This window comes from Misgurnus anguillicaudatus, chromosome 10 (genome assembly GCF_027580225.2).
Source record: "Misgurnus anguillicaudatus chromosome 10, ASM2758022v2, whole genome shotgun sequence".
In the NCBI taxonomy this organism is placed as follows: domain Eukaryota; kingdom Metazoa; phylum Chordata; class Actinopteri; order Cypriniformes; family Cobitidae; genus Misgurnus; species Misgurnus anguillicaudatus.
The window spans coordinates 12,794,169-12,817,304 of NC_073346.2; the positions used below are offsets into that span (position 1 = coordinate 12,794,169).

The following is a 23,136-nucleotide window of genomic DNA, read 5'->3' on the forward strand; positions in this document are numbered from 1 at the left end:
GTGTCAATGTTTTGAATGGAAATTTTCTCACGATTTACAGGTAGTAGAAAACATTACAGATATTGATAGTAATCAGCTGGACAAAATATATAACACTGGTCTAGTGGTTTTTGGAGATTTTACTGCAAATATCTTACAAATTGCACCTTTAAGGACTTTCATGCAACCGGGCACAGGCGATCATGAATCACCACTATGTGAAGGATTTGTCAGCCGATCTGTAGTTAACATTGTATACCTTAATTTTACACAGTAACGTTAGCTCGGTGTAGTTTTTGATACGCTTTAGCTATGATTTCAACTAAGGTAATCTACTTATTATCTATTTTGTGTTGTTAATTTGGCTTGTCATCAGAAATGAATTTCTCTAAATGGACTAAAGTTGTTTGGTCTTTGTGGACTAAGCCTGGATTTACATCGCAGATCTTGATCCACAATTCTGATTTGTTGACTATATCAGATTTTTTTACATCATCTTTTAAAAGCGACTCGTATCGGATATTTTCATTAACATTGAACAATTGGTAAAACAGTTCAACATAGACATACTGACCCAGAACAGCTTAAACCACAGAGAAATTAAAATGTCACGATATGCAATGGACAAAGCGGTTTGATCTTGTATTTGAACATTGTATAATTATTTTGGCTGTATTACTGTAACAATACATGAAACTTCAGCATTACTCTAGTAAACTAAGTGAAGCCGTCAACCCTCATTTGTGATGCTAAGAGTCATGTGATCATGGGTGTTGTTCACCTATGTTGTCGTCATTTGCCAAAGTCACTTTTTAAGACGTGCCACCATGACACGGGAACATCCGATATTACATTGGGACACAAATGCATGTAACCGATTCATTACCGATTTATTTCCACATATGAATGAGGCCTGAAACTGAGAACATCGGAATCTATGCACTTTTTTGCTGCTTACATGTAGAGATCGACCGATATATCTGTTTTCCGATATTTTCCCCGATATTTGATCATTTTCCGATGATCGGATATCGGTTTTGTGATATCGGATTGACCGATAAACAAGAGAATTGAGAATTGCGCGCTGGACGCATCTGAGGAGAGGAGCTCACAGCAGCAGCAGCGTGCACAGCAAATATGACGGCGGAGTGACGCGACTTCATTAAAAGGACTTTGAGTATACTTACTTTGCATATGAGGCATTTATAACACATCTTATTTGTGCATTAATGTATGTTATGTTAAATAGACCCCTTCAAGGTTTGTAAACATCGAATGATTATCGGGTGCGCACGCAGCATGGGGTCAAACTGTTCATACAATCGAGGCTTTATAATTTAATCTAACAGGGCTGAAAAATGATGACTTACCTCAAATGAAGTGAGCACTACAAACACAAGCTTCTTTAATCTTTGCATTGTCCCAGTCTACAGTTAATTGCTTGCAGCCGCAGATGTTGTATTTTTTTGTTTTTGAAATTCTGCATGAATCGCGAAAACTTAACGGAAGACCTAGTGCGATTTTCACAGCCCACGACGTAAGTAGGCATTTTTTACGATACCGAATAATACGCAACTCAATCTGCTGTAATGACTTTTCTGACCCCGACATGCGCAGTGGGAACAGCCTGTGACGTGAACCGTGAAGGGGTCTATAAGTTGATATTAAAAGCAATGTATGCAGCTTGTCCAAGAATAGAGACGAACTCACAGAGTCACGCTGGCTGATCCATAAAATCCAGACCCAATAACGACGTAGCTTTGCATGAATAAAACTAGAGCCCGACCGATATGCGTTTTTTCGGGCCGATGCCGATACAGATATTAGGGAGTAAAAAAAGACCGATAACGATATATCGGCCGATATTCTTTATGTGTATATTATAGTTCAGTATATACTACAGTATATTATACTAAAGTACTGTACATAGAATACACTACTTTAACATAATATACTGTATATGAATAAATACAATGCAATGCAATGATCACTCACAAATGTGGTGATCACTCACAAATGTGGTGATCCAACACTTATATTGATGTGACAAAGATATGTACTATAGGCAAGAAGTTAACAATAAACTTTATTATCCAAAATTAGTTGGATATCAGTGCACTAAACTGTATATTTGACTTATTATAAATAACTTTAAAACACAAAGAGAAAAAAATACATAAAACTTGCATCATTTGCAGTTTTGACGAGAATAACGTTATAAAGAGAAACTTATGAAGTCTTTGATTAATATTAGCTTTACAGTAAGTTGTGTACTTCACAAATTAGTTAGCCACTCACAGTTACGAAGACAATGCTTGACGGAGCACATACTAATGTACGCTATGTTTAATGTTGTGCACAACGTTTTTATAACACAAACCCAGGGTTCCGTGCAAACTTTAAACTTTTATAAAAATAAAGCGTCTTCGCTCCGCATCTTTTATTTAGCAAGGGTGTAGAGTTGCGCGAGCTTATTGAATCAATTGCTCTGAAATGAGCATGTTACCTAACAACACAAGCAGCAGTAATCTCATATAGTGTTATATAAGTGCACGGCTGCGCGTAGTTTAAACGTGTAATTTCTCCGTCTCGCGTCATTTCTCCCGCTTGCGTTTTAACTCGCAAGTCGACAAAGAGACGGATTAAAAACACCAAATGTAAGCGGGAATGCGTCTCTCTTGTCCATTTATAATCCAATCGACCAAAGCGCGTCTTAATACCAGGTGTAACAATGTTGTGAAGAAGACACTGCGTGACTGCTTCCATGCCACCTGAACTGAGAGACTGACTGACTGAACTGAAGTGAAGGGGGTGGGGGATTGGCTGGTGTCACTACAGTGAGTGATCTGGGTCGCCATTAGCAACCAGTATGGCGCACTCTGCTGGACAAACAAGTACTTACATCTTTCAAATGCATTTAATGTGTTCTGTAACAAACGTTCATATCGGCGCATATCTGCGGCTTATACGCCGATACAGATATATCTGCGACATGCTCATATCGGCCGATAAAATCGGCAAAACGATAAATCGGTCGGGCTCTAAATAAAACAGCCATGAATTAATGCTTTGTGGAATTAAAAACGCTAAATTAAATTCGTTTTTCTGTTATTTATGCTTATCATTAGCATCGTAAAATCACGTTCATATTGCTGATCACTTACCGGGGTTGAAGGCTAAAGCACATCTACCACTTTTAACAAGATTTACACAAAGTTGTATTAACATTTACCAGATAAATATTATTTTGCTAAAAAATCAAAATAAATGTCTGTGGATATTAATTAATTATTTATTACCTCCGCAAGCGGTCACAGTTTGATACAGTTACTGCGTGAGTAAATGCATAGATAAACAGCGCTGCCAACAGCCATTTCATAAGCTAAAACAACTAAATATTAATTATTCTGACATCAAATAACATTACCAGTTAAGAAATGTAATAATATATAAGCCGTTTTGTTTGTTACTTTCCAGAATGTATTATTCCAGTCAGTGATATTATTTGTAAAATAGCTTTGCTGACTATTGGTTGGATTGCTGAAGGCTACATGTTGCTGGTCAAAACAACGATATTATATCCCAAAAAAGCCACTTAATCCACCTGTTTTACTCTATAAACTATGTATAACAAGCAGCCAACTCCGCTATACTTTTCTCTCTCTCCCGTTCCGTTACCTGAAACCGCAGCGCGAACTTTGGATCAGTCCATTTCCGACAAAATGATAGGGGTGTTTGGAATAGTCCATGTATTTGGAATATAGTTTCTACATTATTCATTAATTCTTCACTCTTTCAGACCCCTCTATTTATGACATTGTATGCAAAGAGGGAGTGATTGTGATGATGATTATTATTATAAGTGTTTGTTCAGTTCAGTAGTGTTGTAGTAATTATTATATCAAAAACAGAAGTATAAAAATAAATAAAAATCGGTTCAGCATATCGGTTATCGGGCACATAAGCATCCAAATATTTGTTATCGGCATCGGTTTAAAAAAAGGAGTATCGGTCGATCTCTACTTACATGTTCGTGGGCCAATTGAGTCTCTTCAAACATGCAGCCAAAGAGAGTGATGATTTCTTTTTCCCAGAAGCAGTGTAAAACATTTTTTCAGTTTTTAAATATAATTTATTATAATACAAACATATTTCCATCAGGAGTCAGTTTGAGTTTTGTGTGCTTTGAGTTTGTTCTTATCCCAAATTTAGAATCAATTGAGGTATTGATTTCTGAGTTTGCTCACAATTCTTGCACAGTTTTCCATGACTATTTTAGCAGCTAAAGCTTTCACTTTTACTGACATTTCAAATCTCTTTCTTACAGATATCTGGAGTCTAGGAGTCATCCTCTTCATGTTGGTATGTGGTCAGCCCCCCTTTCAGGAGGCCAACGATAGCGAGACCCTCACTATGATCATGGACTGCAAATACACTGTACCTGCCCACGTCTCCAATGCCTGTAAAGAGTAAGTCACTGCCTTAAAAACAGAATATGAAAATTCTCTCATTATTTACATACCCTCGTGTCATCCCTGACTTCCTTTCTTTAATTGAACACAAACTAAAAAAATTATATTCAAATGTTGTTAACTTTTTATATGGAAAATAAAACGGCAAAGTTCCAAGTAGCACAAACGTCTATCAATGAAAGAATCCAAATGACTCCAGTGCGTTAATATACAGTACTGTGCAAAAAAGTCTTGGGCCACCATCACCAGGTTTGTTGTTTTAGCAAAGTTTTAATGTCATCCATATTTATTTTTTATTTATTTTTTACAATACAAACAGAAAATACAGGAAATATGTACACAAAATTAAAAGCAAAACGATTTTAAGAACTAAATGTCTTCTTCAGGCATCAGTCAGTATTTAGTGTGACCTCTCTTGGCACGAACACATCTTGATCGTTTTGAAGAGACTGAAGTCATTTGATTGGGATTAGGATTTTATTTTATTTAGGGTTAAGAGATCCTGCAGCTGCCTGCTTTTGCTCAAGTGGAAAGGGAGTTTACTCTAAATACTTGACACTTCAGCTTATACTTTTATACAGTTTTTAATACTACATACACATTTCATGTATTTTCTAGTTGTATTCAAATAAAGAGACTGAGAAATAATTATATATGATTACTATACAATTGCAAAAATAACAAATCTACTGGTAGCATGGTGGCCTAAGACTTTTGCACAGTACTGTATGTCTTCTGAAGTAGGGGTGGGCGATAAACCGGTAGACATGATTAACCGGTAGAAATTTGTCTACCAGTAGATTTTGGACTATCGTCTCTATCGAGGTTACGCGCCCACGTGACGCTCCTGTGCGCGTGGTAACGATTGAAAACGTAACATTTGTACACATATTTAAGCAACGCAATTTTAAAACAGGTTATTTTAAGCCATTGAAACACAAATAACATCTATATGCGTGCGCTCTTTCTGTCTGTGAGGATAACCGCTGCTCATTAATCTTGTGAGCATTTCTCCCGATTTGTTGGCCTTAAATACACATATGCGTCAAAATTCCCATTTTTTGCAAGTAGGGCTGTGACGATTATGAAATTTGGATGAAATTTATGATGATTAATTGTCTATTTTATTGCTTTGACATTTAATTCTCATATATTTTGTTTGTTCATGAAATAATTTTCATACATTGTTGTGATTATTTAAATTAAATCTTTTGCAAGGTTTACCTAGAAGTGAATATTAATACACATAACACATATTAAGTAAATACATAAGTAATTATTTAATGATAAATAGTTCATACTGCTTATCAAAGTTTCGCAGCATTTCTTTAAATGACGTTTTTCCCACAGTGTTGAATGGTTTAGCAACGGCATCTAATACCGTCTCGTTTATACAGGCGCTACAGCTCCCCCTTCTGTTTTTTAGAGAGTTGTGCAATCATTGCGGTGATTGACATTTGCGATAAAACGATTATTTAATCTTTGTGACAGCCCTATTTGCAAGTATCCTCATAAACATGACCATTTAGAGCTTAAGAGAAAGTGAACAGCTAAAAGAGAAAACGCATGTGTAAAAGTATATTGGATCTGGTCTTAAAGGGGAAGTTACCTAATTGTGCTCGTGTTTATCAAACAGCATTGAGAGAAAATCTCTTACTGCTCTTGACTAAATCACTTTTCTACCTTAAATAAAAAATATACATACATACAAACATACATTTTTATGGTATTAAAGATTTTAAAACATAACACATTGAAACATAAATAACTCTACCGTGATGCATATCGTTATCATGATATAAAATGAACCTATCGTGATAGAAGATTTTGGTGATATCGCTCACCCGTATTCTGAAGTGAGAGTAACTAAAGTTTTGTGAGAGAAATAATTTATAGTTTGAGCTTGTTTAGTGAAATTGAAATGTAAATAAACAAATCCAGATAAACTGGAGATATGGTAATATTGGTGTGACGATATCTCGGGCCAAATTAGAATGCAAAGTTTGATTTCAAACATTGATTTTACTTCAATCTTTGACATGACCTTACTCAGACCATCATTAAAGATATCAAGGTTATATTTTTACAGCATGTTCTTTACATTATGTATAGAAGGTTTCATTGGATGCACGCGCGTTGTCGTGGTTAAGTGTCTGGACGAAACATAAAGGGGTGATGAACTCTCAGCGCTGGGCAAAGAAAACCGCTAGCTGCTGGCTTATTTGAAAAACGCCTAGCTTCCATTGGAAACAATTGAAAACATGTGTACTTTAGCTGGATTTTCACACACAGAGTCACACATATTATAAATTATAAAGTAAATTATGAGAGAATTTTAATTTTCTGGTGAACTATTTTTACTTTAACCTCAGCCCCAGTTGCATCATCTCTGGCATTTTGTGAATCTTGAATGTCCACATTTTTTCCATATGCTGTTAAGAGCTTTTTATTGTACTACATGCAGTAATGTGTACATGGATGTTTCGCCGCCAGCGTTTTTCAAAAAAAGTTGCCAGCGTTTTTCATGATTTTCGCAAAAGTTTAATGCCTTCCAGAAATGGTCTTCTTTAAATATATAAACATACAATATATCAAATGAAAGAACAGACCCTCTACTTTAAAAAAAAACAAAACGTTTCATCCTACCTTCAGTAGTTCTTTTGTAATCAGCTTTTGAATATGGGTAGGTTTCTGCAAAAACTCCACATTTTGAGCAAAAAGCAGAGATAATTCCATTTTTGTGACGGACTTTTCATAGAGATCCCATTCAGAGCGATCTTTAAAACAGACACGGACATGCAGCCGCTTGCCATAGGCCAATACTTCCGGGTTTAAAAAGTTGCGGAAGGTGGATAATAGCGGTATCCACCTGGTGGATAATAGCGGTATTGCGGAAAGCCGGAAGTACTCGTCATTGGCAGGGAAGCATTTTCTCTTGATTGACGAGATATCTCGTCAATGGCGGCGAAAGAGTTAATAAGCCACCTCAAACAGATTTGAGATGACTTTCCCTGAATCTGATTATCTGGACAGCTTGACATTTTTCGTCAGACTCTTTGTAAAGGTCTCATATGTGCTGTCACAATTATGACATTTTTACTTGATTACTTGCCATACAAATAATTGTGATTAATGATTTCATAAATTTTTTGTCAGTTACACTTTATAAACCGCATGTTACATAACAGTTATTACCACAGCAAAGTGGCGTGTCTTTTAAATGTATGTGAAAAAAGGCGTGTCTTTTAAATGTGTCTAAATACTTTTGGTTGGTTTCTTGACAGTCAGAGTTAAATTTTCCACAGACAGTCTGATTGTAATGTATGAAATGGTACGGTTATGTAACTGATAAGCTTCAGGCATCTACAGAAGCCGGAGTTAACCTCTCTCATTCACAATTTTTGCCCTCCGTCTGCTAAAAAAAGGTTGTTTAGTTCACCCTAGCTGCCTCTTGTGTTTTATCCTTAGGAACCCGCACGTCAGACCAGTTTATGTTTGTTCCCCGTTTCTTCCTCCTGGCTTTGTGAGCACACATGTTCAGCGTTAACATCTTTCAGAATCACTGCCAGCAGCTAAAATTAGACTTCGCTAATATTATAGCCTAAATTGAAAATCTGTTTACTAAGAAACAGCAAAGAACACACCCATATGCTCACCTCCAGCTGGTGGATGCGCTCCAATCTTGTTTCAGAACAATTATTTTGATTTGCCTGTCCTGCCACCATTTGGACAAAATGTATCTTGCCGTCATTGTGAAAGAGGTCTCTGCAGCTTTTATAAATATTATTTCTTGTATCATGATAGCGTTATTTGCGCACCCTGAATGGCAAGGTCTTTTTGTGCCTGCTTTTTGGAATTTCAGTATTTACAGAAAGCGTCTGACACTAAAGTTGTGATATGTTGTCGACTGTGTCCTGTAATTATCACTTTCAGGGAAAAGTACGTAAAAACTGTGCTGTGTGGGATAAGGAAATGTGTTGGGTCTTGACGTCGGTTCTCTGCGGGACACCATTGTTAAGCTGTTAAAAGTATCACACAATGCTCGGTTGGAAATATGATGACAGTTAATGCAGTTTAGCTCAGAGACAAATCCTGTTTAACCGGTGACAAATTTTTTTGTTCATACTTGCGTAAAAATCAATTACTCATGGATATCTGCAGAAGACTGTTGGAATAAAAGGTATTTTGTCTTTCAAAAGTTGTTGCAGTCACTGTAGGTGCGTCAGCATGACCTATTATTACCATAGTTTAGCCTTATTTGCGGTGATTCATTGTATGAGTATTAGATTAATATTGAAAGACTCTTACAGTCTTTATTTATGGTATTTAGCAGGGCAACAACCCAAAATGTTTTTTTGGTCAAAACAATGGGTCCTATTCACCAAGCCTACATACGCACAAACCTGCACGTGAAATGAGTGTACAAATTCACGAACAAATCCTAATTCAACAAAAACTTGCATACTGAAATTTCTTGTAAATATAGGGATGCATAACTACTAATTGCATCTAATCGTTACAGAATAAAAGTTTTTGTTTTACATCATATATGTGTCTGTATATAGTGTATAATAATTGTGTATATATAAATACACACACATGCATGTATATATTTAAGAAATATTAACATGTGTATACATTTTTATATTGATATATAATTTATATTATATATAAATATGAATAATATTTTAATGAAAATTAAAATAAATACGAATATTTTACCAACTTGACCCCAATGACCAAAAAATGTTAATCTTAACGCAAATACATTTGTTCAGAGACAACTTTGGATTAACTAACATTTAAGAAAGATTTATAAATTATGTTTAGATTAGGTTGAATTATCTTAAAAGTCTGGGTTTGGGAATAGTATAAAAAACATGCATTTAAAGGCGGGGTGCATGGTCTCTAAAAGTCATTGTTGACATTTGAAATCACCTAAACATACACGCCCCTACCCAAATAGAATCTGGACCTTCTTGTGATAGACATGCCCCACATATACCTAACCCAGGCAACGATGTTGGTTAGTAGACACGCCCCTTACTGCTGATTGGCTTTGTGTTTTGGTAGTCGGCCCGACTCCCTTTTCCAAAGTGTTTTTTTCAAAAATCATGCACCCCGCCTTTAATAAAGACATTTAAAAGCAAAATAACATTTTATGCTGACCTAAATATAACACTAAAATATTAAAATCTGTTGTTGTAATAAAGATCCACAATAAAAGTTACATAAAAGTGTAGTGTGGAGAGATGAGTGCTTATTATGCATTCTGCATTTTTATGTTAATAAGATGAACATAACAAGCTAAATAAATGCTCAGTAAATAGCATTGGGTTAATTGGTTGTTGGCATGTTCTTGAACTTTCTGTGGGAGTCCACTCAGCTTCACTGATCTGAATCTCCTAAACCCAACAAGCCCTGCTTTTCACTTTTATACCATATCTGAACAACATGTCAGTGTTGTGGTTATAATTTATCGTCTTTGTTGGATTTGTACTCCACAGTCTCGCGTACAGTAGCAAGAAAAACTATATGAAACTTTTGGAATTTCAAGTCAAGGGTGTTGACAAACATAATGTATCTAAAAATAATAACGGCAGTGGCTCAGTGGTTTATGTAGGTTGTCTACAAACCAGAAAGGTTGGTGGTTCAATCCCCGGCTTCACCTGACCAAGTGTCGAGGTGTCCTTGAGCAAGACGTCTAACCCAACAAGCTGGATGGCGCCTTGCATGGCTGATACCGCTGTCGGTGTATGAATAAGTGAGTGAGTGAGTGAATGGGTGAATGCAAGGCAACTTGTAAAGCCATAGACTGTAAAAAAAGATGGATGACTCGCCGTCACCTCCCTCCATTGTAATGATTTGAAGCCAAAAATGTCCGACCATGGTCGCCGCGGTATTAAAATTCCGCCCAAATGCTCGCGCGCCCAATTCAACCACGGCAATCATAACGACACGCCCCGTTTTTATAGCATCAAATTACTGGCTAAAATAAAACGTATCACAAAAAAGAACAATTGAACATATGTCAGCATGATAACAACTATCTGAAAGTACCAAAACCCTCTTTCGGAAACTTTTATTGTAAGTGTAAATTATTTTTTTATTTAGAGCAGAGTCCCATTCGTTTGAATGGAGAGGGTGGGGTTTATGACTTGTACTGCAGCCAGCCACCAGGGGGCAATCAAAGAGCCAGCGGCACTTTCAAGACTTATGAGGCACACCCGTGTTAAGCGCTTTGGATGGCCATAGGTCTGTTAAAGTAACACCAAAGAGTTTTTTTTACCTTAAAATAACGTTTCCAAAAAAGTTTCAGTCGTTCATCCACTTGAAACAGGGTGAACGGCACTTTCACATTTGCTTTGCAGCCCTCTATCTGCCAAAACCACACTAAAGAAGTTTCCAACCGTCGGGTCGCGGTCCTGTAGTTCGAGTGAAAACTACAAAAACGTGCTTTACGGCAGACCTACAATCCAATCAGAGCCAGCTATGCTGCAGTATTTACGACAATTACTCTTCTAGCCTGTAGGGGGAGCAAAGAGCAAAAACTCTTTAGTGTTGCTTTAAAAGCGCTATATAACTGCATTCCATTTACCATTTAAAAATAATAATACAAAAAATTCTGATCTTTCATGTCTTTATTGAGTAAAACCAAAAAACCTCATAGTGGTTGTGGAAAAAGTATGCACTATATTTTTTTAAGAGCTGATCTTAACAGTTTAGAGCATCAACAACAACAACAAAAACTTGATTTTCACCACAGCAGAACTTCAAAATAAATGTTCCCTTCCCAATATAATGTAGAGACAACTGTAAGTAAGCCATTTTGTAAGCTGATTTTCTCCAACGAGTGCAAATGCTTTCCTTAACATTGTTTTAATAGTTTGAGTTTTCGACTTCTGGTCTAACCAATAGCGTGAGTTTGTGGCGGAACTGTCTGTTTTCTTCAACAATGACTGGGGAAGTCTTCAGCCAATCTGTTTGTTATGCTTCTGATTAAAAAACTATACACTGTGCAAAAATGGGAAACCTGGTCTTTGTCAGCGCAACAAGAGATTGATCAGCTAAGGAGCTGATTGCGTTACATTTGCTGTTGTCTTTTGTGATGTTGCATATCTCTTTTGATCAGGGTGTGTCATGTTCTGCATCTAATCCTGCTGGAGTGGACACTTCTGCAAATTCCTCTGCTTGTGTGTTTAGTTTTTAAACCACTGGAAGTTTGTGCTGCTCTGGACAGTGTATTCAGAGGTTGAGTTAAGTCTGTGGGCTCTGTCAATTTTTATACAATCAGTTGTCTGATTTAGCTCTTGTGATGGCTGCCAGGTTGCTTTATCTCTCAGAGCTGCAGAATCACAGATGATTTGATCACCATGTGGTTAATGCACGTACAAGCAGTAGTTGGCTCATCAGCAATGCTGTGCTTCCATCTGCCATCTTTCTCATATCAATCATCGGTATTATGAATTATTCATCACCGTTCGGTATAAATATAGACTTCTTCCATTCTATTCTTCTGTTCCTGCATCCGGTGGTGGGTGTTGAAGAGTATAAAAATATAACCTAGAGGTAAAGTTTAGCCTACGTATTTGTGTGCAGATTCGATTGTTGCGTCTTTCTCTGTTGATTTTGTGTGACGTGATATAGCTGTTGTTCACTTTAGAAACCCCAGGAAGAGGGTTCGAGTCATTTCTGTGTCAGCCTTTCCGCTATCAGAGATACTGGAGATAAATTTAGACTAAACAAGCAAAGTGTCCATTCCTCTGCTCGAAAAGAGCCTTCAACTGTTGAAGGGTTTATTCACAGCTTCTTCTCTGTTTTTGTGTTCCTGTATCTGAACTGGTAGACCATAGCAACAACAAATCAGTCATGGGTTTGATTCCTTGGAAATGCACTGCTTGAATGCACTTGCTTTGGATCAAAGTTAAATGATAAAAATATAATTGTTGGACATCCTGAGTTGTACCTTGAAATAATGTGTGGGAGACTGTAGGCTAGCAGCCGTTGTCTTTGGTGTTTAGCAAGGATAGAGTGATTATAAAGATTGAGTAGGAGTCTTATCACTGCTGTCTGTCATGCTGAAGGTATAAGCGATGTGTAGAGTCTCAGGGGAAGTGGTTGCTGACAGCAGTCTGGCAGCATAGAGAATCAGTCAGTGCGTGAACCCAACATTTCAGCTTACATGCACCTAAACCAACCTTACCAAGACAGCAAATCGGAATCTAAAACATGACATGTTGGTTTATTATTAATACACAAAAACTAGAATAGTGTAAAAGTTTAAAGCTGAACTTCCTTCATCAAAAGTAGTAATTGCATTTCTAGCATCTGCAAAAATAAATCGAACAAATGTGATTGGTGGATCGGACAGAACCATTGGTCGGGCAAAGGCCTTTCCGCATTAGTTGGTTGGGTAATGGCTAGGGCTGTGACAGTGGCAGTATTTTGTTCAGCACTGATATCAGTTGCCTCTCCTTGCAAATAGCACACTAACTCTGAGTCTGCTGGCCGTTTGCGTTCACATGAACTTGAAGACATGGGTGAAATATTACTTTATATTTTTCATAGTTTGTGACGTGCACACCATCTGGTGCACACCACCGCAGTGGTTATAATAACCATCACAGCCCTAGTAATGGCTTTGGTCACTTGGACAGAGGCAGACTGCATTGGTCAATCGTGGAAGACCCCATGCTGCATTGGTCAATCGGGTAGAGGTCTCGTCGCATTGGTAGATTGGGCAGAGCCCTTGATGCATGAGCCTGACAGAGTCCCTGTCACATTGCGTTGTTGGACAGAGGCCTTGTTGCTCTTGTCGATTGAGCAGAGCCCTCAATGCACTGATCCACCACATTGGCCAGTCAGGCAGAGCTCTGGTCACATTGATTGCTCGGACAGAGGCCTCACAGCACTGGTAGATCAATGCGATGCGGGCGTCGCATTGTAGGTCGGATAGAGGCCTCGCCCCATAACTAATTCGGGTGGAACTCTCAGCAGCACATTGGTCAGTCAGGGAGACCCGTCACATTGGTTGATCGGACAAAAGCCCTCGCTGCATTGGTAGGTCGGGCAGAGGCCTCATCCCATTGGCCATTTGGACAGAACTCTCGGCTGTTGGTCAGTTGGGCAGAGCTCTCGTCGCATTGGTTGATCGAACAGAGCCCTCGGTGCATTGGTAGGTCAGACAGAGGCCTTGCCCCACAAAAGTCGTTCACCTAGAACAGTGGTTCTCAAACTGGAGTTTTATGACATTTTATAAAATACATAAATTTATCATGAATTCTGTGAAATTAAACCAAAAAAAAAACAAGGCAGCACTACTTTGTTTAATTTAATGTTTTGTTTAATTAAAATGTGAAGTTTTAGAACTGTTTTTTTGTCATAAATTTTATTTGGGGGGGCCGCGAAGGAATGCACCATACACAAAGGGGGCCGCACGCTGAAAAAGTTTGAGAACCACTGACCTAGAACTCTCAGCCACACATTGGTCAGTTTGGGAGACCCATCGCATTGGCTGATCGGAAAAAGGCCCTCGCTGCATTGGAAGGTTGGGCAGAAGCCTCGCCCAGTTGGTCTTCGGACAGAACTCTCAGCACATTGGTCGGTTGGGCAGTGGTCTCGTCATGTTGGTTGATCAAACCAAGAGCTCGCTTAGTAGTGTAGGCTACTTATGGCGCTTTTCCATTGCATAGCACTCCACGGTTTGGCCTGGTTTGGTTTGGTTTAGTTTGGGTCAGGTCAGCTCACCTTTGGGAGCTTTTCCACTGGATGCAGTACGTAGTACCCGATACTTTTTTTCATACCACCTCGGTTGGGGTTCCAAGCGACCTGAGCTGATACCAAATGTGACGCGAAAACACGGTAGGTCACTGATTGGTCTGAGAGAACCGTCACTACAGCATCATCGCTATAATGTAGATTAGCTTTACCTGTGCTAGCTTGCGCTGTCTCAGGTAAACATGTTGTCATCTGTGCTCTGCTATAAGTTCCCAAACTCCCTTTTAGCGACAAAAAACATCCACAGGTTGAGAATCAGGGACACCATACCAGTTTTTTCCAGACTTGCAGTTTGTGGCGGAACATTCGCGACGAGCACGTCAGCATTATATATGCTTAAATGCGACTTTAATGAGGCTCAGCGGAGCGCCGTCGACTGACGCCACGGTTGTTTGAACAGAAACTGTCATGTGAGATAGAGGTAGTGATAAACGCGATGTGCAAACATTTGTGGTGGCCAATTTTAATTTTGTGGCGGACTGAGAAATAAATAAATAAATGTATGGAAATGTACAACGAACTCTCACTTGTATGATGTCACAGCAGTAGGCAGCGCAAATATAACGACACACCTATAATCCCTCCCACTCCGAAGTGATACTAAGCTTGATGGAAAAGCTAACCACGCCAAAGTGAGGTGAGCTGACCCGACCCAAACTAAACTAAATCGTGAGGGAACTATGCAATGGAAAAGCGCCATTATAGTTAAGTTTGATATAAGAAGCTTTCATATTTTTATCTCTTGCTTCATCGGCAGCATTTTATTTTACATTTCAGTGTTTTTCGGATTTGATTTGATTCATTCAAATTTTAGCTTGTCATAATCTCCTTCTGATGCATGCTTTAGGCTCTTTTGTCTGGATTGGGTTTTTATCTTCAGGGCCTTTCAGACAGTGGGTATTTTAAGACAACTCTGTCAGGCAGATTAATATAGTCACCGCCTGGTTGTATAATATTCTCACTCTCATTAAACAACTACCTCAGCTTTCACACATTTGATTTGCATGTGAAATTCAAGCTTTTGAGCTAAAACGCAGCCTTCCACCTCACCAGTGTCAAAACCACTCAAACCTCAAGCTGTTGTGAAATCTCAGCTTGTCATCAGTTGATAAGAATAATTTAAGCAATAAAATGGCCTTTTCCGAGGGGCCGTGGACATAGTTAGCGACTACCAAAGGCGTAATTTTCATTACCTGGTTACACATAAATCTCCACAGAAAAGAAATAAATGTTTTAGATAAAGCCCTGCAGCCTTTGCTTTCTGTAGCTAAAGCATATTTCTACTGTGAAGTGCTAAAATGGAAAGCTCGATCACATCATGAATATTTCATAAGCGCTTCGTGTTAAAATTGATGGTGGGTTGAAAATAAATATTTGGCTAGGAGTCTAACCTGAAGTGTATAAGTTCAATGCTACTGTTGACATCAAACAGGATACATGTTAATAAGAAGTGTTGTGTTTTATCACCATCTCTGCTTGTCCTGCAGATTACCATCATTTTCTTAATAAGTGTGTACCGCTGTGTCCGCCACAGCTGGCTTGACTGTATTTAATTGGCTTAAGCATGCAAAATGGGTAGTAAAAACTGTCTATTCCAGTTACGCTTCATATAACCGTTTTAAAGGTGCCATATTTTTGTGATCCAATTTTTGAAAGTTTAGTTAGTGTGTAATGTTGCTGTTATTGCATAAACAATACATGCAAAATTATAAATCTCAAAGTTCAATGCCAAGCAATATATTTTCTTATAAAAATTGATCACTTTTCAAGGAATACAGAGAACGGCTGGTTTGGACTACAGCCCTCTACTGCAGGTATATGATGACAATGTTCAGAATTATTGACTAACGTCCGCCTATAGTTCTGTGTTCAAAATATCGATACAGCACCTTCCGTATCGATTCGGATGCACTTTTAAAAGTAACGTGACGAATCGCTGTTGATCCGTGATGCATATGGAAAGGACGCATGTGTCCCGCGGAGTAGGTAGAGTTAAAGGTAGCGGGGTATACTTTAACTTTGCGTGTCTGTCTCGCTGGCGCACGTGTCTCTCTCTCTCTCTCTCTCTCTTTCTCTCTCTCTCTCTCTCTCACGTATTTAAAATCAATGAGTTCAGTATGAAAGCGCAGATATCTTAGCCTATACTACTGCAAAGGGCTTTATTAGCCACTCTCTTATAAAACAGTACTAACGCAATTGAGAAGAAATACGACAGATTTGCATGTGAAAAGTGTACGTCTACAGAAGAGATACAGAGCTACTTTAATAATCTGATTTCTACTAAATAGTATTAACTCTGACTGCATGTTTATAGATATATTCATAGATATAGAATAATTTAGTGAGAGACAAATATAATGCATTGCCTAGAGCAGTGTTTCTCAAACTTTTTCAGCCCAAGGACCACTTTATCTTCCAATTTTTTTCTGGGGACCACCTAACAGAATCCCACTTTAACATGCCCCCAAAAACAACAACATGGGAAGGATAAGCTAAATTTAAGTTTAATATGCAACTGTTCCAAGTCAAAAACTATGTTCAGAAATTATTATATGAATTTTATTTCATTTGAAAAAGTAAATGTGAAATGAGTCGCAGCTTACAAACTGCACATGTGAAAAAAAAGTGCAATTAAACATACTGTAACAGCCTAGGTCCCACTTAATGTCATTCCAAAGAGCCATAAGTTTAAAACTGTGGTGGTGGGTATATGAAGTCTATGGTTGTCACTATGGTAACAATAAAATGCTAAAAAAAATGTTCCCCTTAATGTCCAAAATCACTGAAATTACAGGGATTTTACACATGAAGCAAAAACTAGTACATTACAAAACTAATAGATCTGTGGATTGTAGCCGCTTTCAATTGACGCTTGATCCTTCTTTTGACTCCTCTTTGGTTTAGCCACTGATCCATTTTTATGTTATTAAACCAAAATGGCAAGAACTGATATTACTATTTAAATAAGTGACTATAAACACTTGCCTAGTTTAGGTCATCTTTTGGCGGACCACTGGGGGGGTTTGGTGGACCACTGGTGGTCCGCGGACCACACTTTAAGAATTACTGGCCTAGAGTAAGGTACAATCTTTATTAAACTGCTTTAAAAAAACATAAGTACTAACTCTGGGATTTTAAGCATTTCTGTGTTACCCCAAAAGCTAATAAATGAATGGCAAAAACACAACTGTTACAACACTGCTTATTCAATGTACAATAAACAGATAATAATAATAATAATGTTACTAAATTCTGAACAAAAAATGTAATTCAAAATAGTCTTGTATCGTGATGTGCATCGTATCGGGATATGTATCGTATCGGGATACGTATCGTATCGGGAAATTGTTGGCAATACACGGCCCTATCCGCCTACAGGACTATTCCAAAAAGGGTGTGACCTTGTTGTGCTTCCACTGAGAAGAGAAAGAGTTGCGTTAGTAGAGTCGCCATGCCATCGAGATGCTGTTATGTCCATCCCATAGTCAGATCCCCTTTGTTTGGCGTTTACTAAGGACAGCTTCCTCAATCCGGACAATGTGCGCAAAGCTGCACAATCAACGCTTTGAAAACACAGTAAAAAATGGCAACTTTGTGCGTGTCCATTGCATTGACACATTTGTAAGTCTGAATTATCTGCATCTTCATCTTGAATGAAGGAATATTCGTCCTTTGCGATGTCAAACAAATTGCATATTAGATTTTTTTTAGGCTTTGCTAGTTGTCATTGAAATGTTACATCTGGGCCTCATTGCTTCATCCCACAGCCTTTGGTAATTACACTCTTATTACGTTACTGTAATGACAGCTGTTGTTGCCAGCATGGCCGATGACTGTGGTTATCTCCGAAACCCTGGAGAGAAAGCGTCATCATTGACAGCATGCTGTCTCTTCTCCTATCAAATTGTGACGGCGAGAAATTGTGGCTTTAATCTCATCAGTTCAGTCCTGTTCCTGATTCCATTTTTGGCACTGCAATAGACATTTCAGATATACTGTCTGTTGATAGGAGTCTAGCAGTGTATTCAAGCGGATGCAGAGAGGCTTTTTATCTTTCTTGCCTCGTATCTATTTATTCTCTCTCCGCCTTAACAAATTTCTTGCTCTCAGATAATGGCTGGAGCACACTGGTTGGTTTGGCATCTCAGTGGTGATGATTTTCAGACTCCTGCTGTAAGCTTGCCGAATCTCTTCTGCTCTTTCATGGTGGCTGGGCTGCAATTTCGCCGGATACGTGCGCTGAATGCTGATGCGCTCCGTTCGAACTTTGTCTCGGCGTCTGCTCGCAGCAACAGCAGCCTGAGTCATTTTCTCTCAGCTAATATGAGCTTCAATGGCTTCTCTTCAGCTGATAACAGCAAGGCCGCTGCCTTTATGTTGAGCTCTTTGCTATGAAAAGAAACTGTCCATCAAAGAAATGAACAGTTGTGCAAAACAATTTTTGGTATAGTGGAGACACAAAAGGTTGAGCCGATACTGAAGCATTAGAGAAAGATATTAAAAACCTGCCTTGGTTGGAAAAAGATCTAAGCTTATCCGAATCCAAAATCTGGCTCCAAACCTATATGTATGGTTCATGTCTGGCTATTTTTGACACTGCAAGCCGCAACTTGACAAAATTAGATAACTCGCATTATTGAAGCCAACATGACATCACGTTGTGTTGTGCACTGACTTATGGGTATAGATACTGTTAGATGCCTACCTTAGCGTTTGCCACATTGGGATTGAGAGTTATAAAGCTAATGAAACGTGTTAACTTAATGATCGGATTTATGGGGCAGTATCTCAGATCAATATGTGGAAGTTTCCAGGGTGTAAAAACCATAAACAGTGTCTAGTCTCTCATGCTTGATCTTTTCTTTCTGTTTCTCACAGCCTGATAAACCGAATGCTTCAAAGGGATCCGAAGAGGCGAGCGTCACTGGATGAAATCGAGAGCCATGCGTGGCTGCAAGGTGTAGACCCGTCTCCAGCCACAAAGTATACCACACCATTGGTGTCTCACAAGAACCTGTCGGAAGAAGAACACAACAGCATCATTCAACGCATGGTGCTGGGCGACATCGCAGATAGAGAAACCATCATCGAGTAAGACATTAACATCACACGTTGCATTATTAGACATTTTGCTACAGTTTTGTCTAAGACGACGACATGTTTGTGTTGTGGTGGCTACCATATGGGTGATTCTCACGAAATCCAGTGTTCATTCTCACGAAATACGTGTCCAGCATCAGAATTTTTAAAAAGCCCTTGAAGCCAATTTTTTTTGCACATATAAGATTAAGGTCTGAACTTACTATTACCATTATTTTTAGAGGATTTAAAACACATTTCCTATAAAATTATTTAGATTATCGTCATAAAAAATTATCATTACCGCAACATGATATTACATTAAATATGTGCATTTACAAACTGTTTCGTTAATGAGAACTAAAAAGTTGTCTAGGTACTAAATTGTGACAAAATTTCAACTTTTATCTGGAGAGGAAAAATAAGAACTGCTTACCTGCTAGCCATCTTGAGTGTCACAGTCAATTATTTCCCTTCCAACAGTTTTTTTTTAAATGTTGGTTCCTTGAGTGCTTGAACAATGATTTAAATTGTTGCGGAGGATGAGAACATTTTTCGTGGACACATTTATATTCCTTATTATTGTCTCTACATTTACCAATGGTCACCAAATACCACGTTTCTTTACTGTAAATGTTTATAGTATAACATGCACTGAAGCTTTTTATTTTTTAGATTTTTTAATTATAAATATTTTCATTTCAAAGAACCCAAATCCAGTCATGGAAATGTTGCGGTAATGAAAATTTCCCCCTTAAATGTGGAAAAAACAACAAAATTGGTTTGTATGATATTTGAAATCATGTGCAAAATAGTACGTGAAGAGATGTTTGTAACTGATTATTTCTTTTTTGATATTCTTACTTTGCATTTACTTTTTTATCAAAATGTTTCATGACACCTAATAAGTCTAATTTCGCGAGAATCATCCATATGTGTTTTGAAATTGAGGGCTAAGCTGTTGGTTGCAATTTGCAATCTCACCACTAGATGCTGCTTAAATGTACACACCCAACCTTTAAATACCGGAGGTGCAACAATATCTTACAATTGCATGTCGAGTATGGCCTCTGCATTTGAGAATTTCAGTTCGGTTTCTGTCATTGCTAGGATTCAGATAGTGAGAAAGCTTGTCTGTCTGTCATATGATGTCAGATGAATTTGACTTGAAGCAAACCTCTATGTCGCCTTTTGTAAACTGTCACGAGAAAGGATTGAGTTTTTTCACGTTAGTAGAAGTACCATTTTTCATAAGTGCTGAAAAAGTTCATCCCACCGCCAGTGAAGCATGAAATGAACACTCTGCTGTACAGACTCACTGAGAGATGCATGCTGGGTGACGGTTCAAAGCAGCCATCAGTCTCTGTTCTTTATCTTTGATATTACTCTACTGACAGCTGGGAAACCTCACTGTGGGAAGTCGGCTCCCTCAAAGAGACTTTCGGTGTACTGTAATAGTGTGACTGTAGCAAAATACAGATTTACGGGGCTAAGTCCTCTGCTCATGCTAAATAGTCTATTCCATTCAGAAAGCTGAACCCTGAATACAGGCCATAACTGTATATTCACACCTCGCCAAAAGATTGCTTCTGCATGATTTTATGGCCTGCGAGCTCTCATTTATAGTATTAACACGATGCACTCTCTGAGAGCGATTTTGTATTTGATGAAATGCTCAGACTAAAAGATTATGAAAGATATCAACCCTCCCAGGTTTCACAGACAAGGCGTAAGGCTAGTCCTAGACTAAAACAAGTTTGAGCTGTCTCAACTGAATATAACTTGAACTGACAGATGTTAAAGTGTGCCAGTGCCATTGATTTGCCTCAAGATGCACACCAGTAAGGGCTTTTTCCAAGGTATGCTTATAAAAGATGCTTAAACATCTTATTTTAACTGGGGCCTAGTCCTGGCTTAAGCTAAGCCTTGTCTGTGAAACCAGACCTAAGTCTTGCTGAGATCATGCTTAAAACAAGACAAAATATCTGCCAGCAGGGTACGAAAGATAAACTTCCAAACGACGGTAAACTTTTGTTACCACAAAGGAAGGCCCCTCTCTCCCCTCATTCGATTGGACATTGAAAAAACGCGTATGACTTTGGCCACTTTTCGCGAGATGGCGGCCAAAACGCGAGATGTTTGGTGCAAATAAACAGGTGCGCTCAATGCCCATAGAAAACCATTTTAAAAAGGCCATAAACGCGTTCTGTGTGATCGGCCGCTTAGGTGGCGGTTTCCCAAACAGGGTTTAGATTACTCCAGAACCTAGGCCTTAGTTATATTAGGACATTTAAGTGTTTAAAAAAAACTAGACTGGTGTGCATCTTGAGACGAAACAACACCACTGATATATGTTAAGATATGTCAGTACAAGGTGTTTTGAAATTAAAGCAGCTCAAACATGTATTTTATTCTGGGACTACATGTAGGATTAGCCCTGTCCAGGAAACCACCAAAAATGTTTAAAGCAGATACTTGTTTTAAATATAAACTTACTTAATTTTGATAATTTTATAAACCAAGACTTATTTTCCATTCCATGGCATAAATCCAAGTAAAACAAAATTAGGAAAAATGTAGAGTAGGACTTGATTTTGTCCATCGAGAACTGTGTGGATCGTTGAAATTGCGGCCATGTTGCTAACTGCTAATCGCCACAATCTCAGAAACAAGTCTCTGATAGCCCCGTCCTTTTGTTTATGAGTCAAATTAAGTATACTTTGCAAGGCTGTGTATTTGACTGTGTAGGTACGCTCGAGTAATGGAAGTGTAACAATACAACGATGTGGATCGATCAGGGGGGCAGGGTTTCATATTTTATTGAAGCTTCCCTAGACGCCGCCATTGCTTAGCGAACACCCATCTGCTGTTAGCATCCCATTGACTCCCATTCATTTTGGCGTCACTTTGACAGCGAATAACTGAGGCGTTTAAAGACTCCGTTTGTCCATTAATTATTTCTAAGGAAACACGAAAATGTATAAAAGGCTCCATTACCATGTATCTTACGTTATGGCCCAGTAGAAGCAGTTTTTTTAAAAATAGGCTAACGATTGCGTCATAACCTGCGACTCTCTGTCGCACAGTAGAGAAATTACCGTATGGACAGGAGGAGAAGCTCGTAGGCAATCTTTTACTGACTATGAGGCAATCGGGTGGACATGAAGGCATAAAGTCTAGGGAGATTTTTAATCAGAATACTAACCAAAATTTGCTCCTGTTCACGCTCGCCGTCTCTGCAAGATTCGGTGGGTGATTCAGATTTCCCGTGGCACGGCTATTGAAAGACTTACAATTGTTAGACAGGTTGCTCACGTGACATCTACGTCATTAAGCTCAGTTAGAGTCTGCACAGTACGCTCGACACCCAGGAAGTGCGTGCTTCTAATCGACTTCACTTGTCTCCGTTGAATCCAATGGGGTTGCTGTGTCCATTTCCTTTACTGTCTATGGGATCGATGCATCATTTCAATTTCTAACCATACGATGTATCAATGCCGCACATAAAACAATCATATGAGGTACCTTTTTTTGACACTCTTCGCTTTCTCATTTCTCAATGTAACTTCCATTTACAACAAAGCGTGCATTTTTGTTTATTTTTATGTGCTAGTGTCAGCAAGTGTATGCAATGCAGCAACAAAGTGGTTGTCGCAACGTAAACGCAGCGAAAGAGGCGTTGTGACGAAAATCGGACGAAAGTTGTGGGTTTGGAAATATTTAGTATTTGGAAAATGTATTGGACAAACAGATTGGCTGAAAACCTTTGCCAGCACCAGTAGGGCTGGGTATTGTTTAAAATCTTTCTATCCGGTGACGATGCTTTTTC

At 38.5% G+C, this 23,136-nt stretch overlaps 1 protein-coding gene across 2 annotated transcripts in view; it reads left to right on the plus strand.

Moving 5' to 3' along the window:
- Positions 1–23,136, plus strand: part of snrka (SNF related kinase a) — a 61,839-nt gene that overhangs the window by 30,606 nt on the left and 8,097 nt on the right. For both annotated transcript variants that reach the window (XM_055209769.2, XM_055209768.2), the window contains 2 exons: positions 4,307–4,448; positions 19,107–19,319. In XM_055209769.2, the coding sequence (XP_055065744.1) occupies positions 4,307–4,448; positions 19,107–19,319 (355 nt within the window). The remainder of the gene's footprint in view (positions 1–4,306; positions 4,449–19,106; positions 19,320–23,136) is intronic.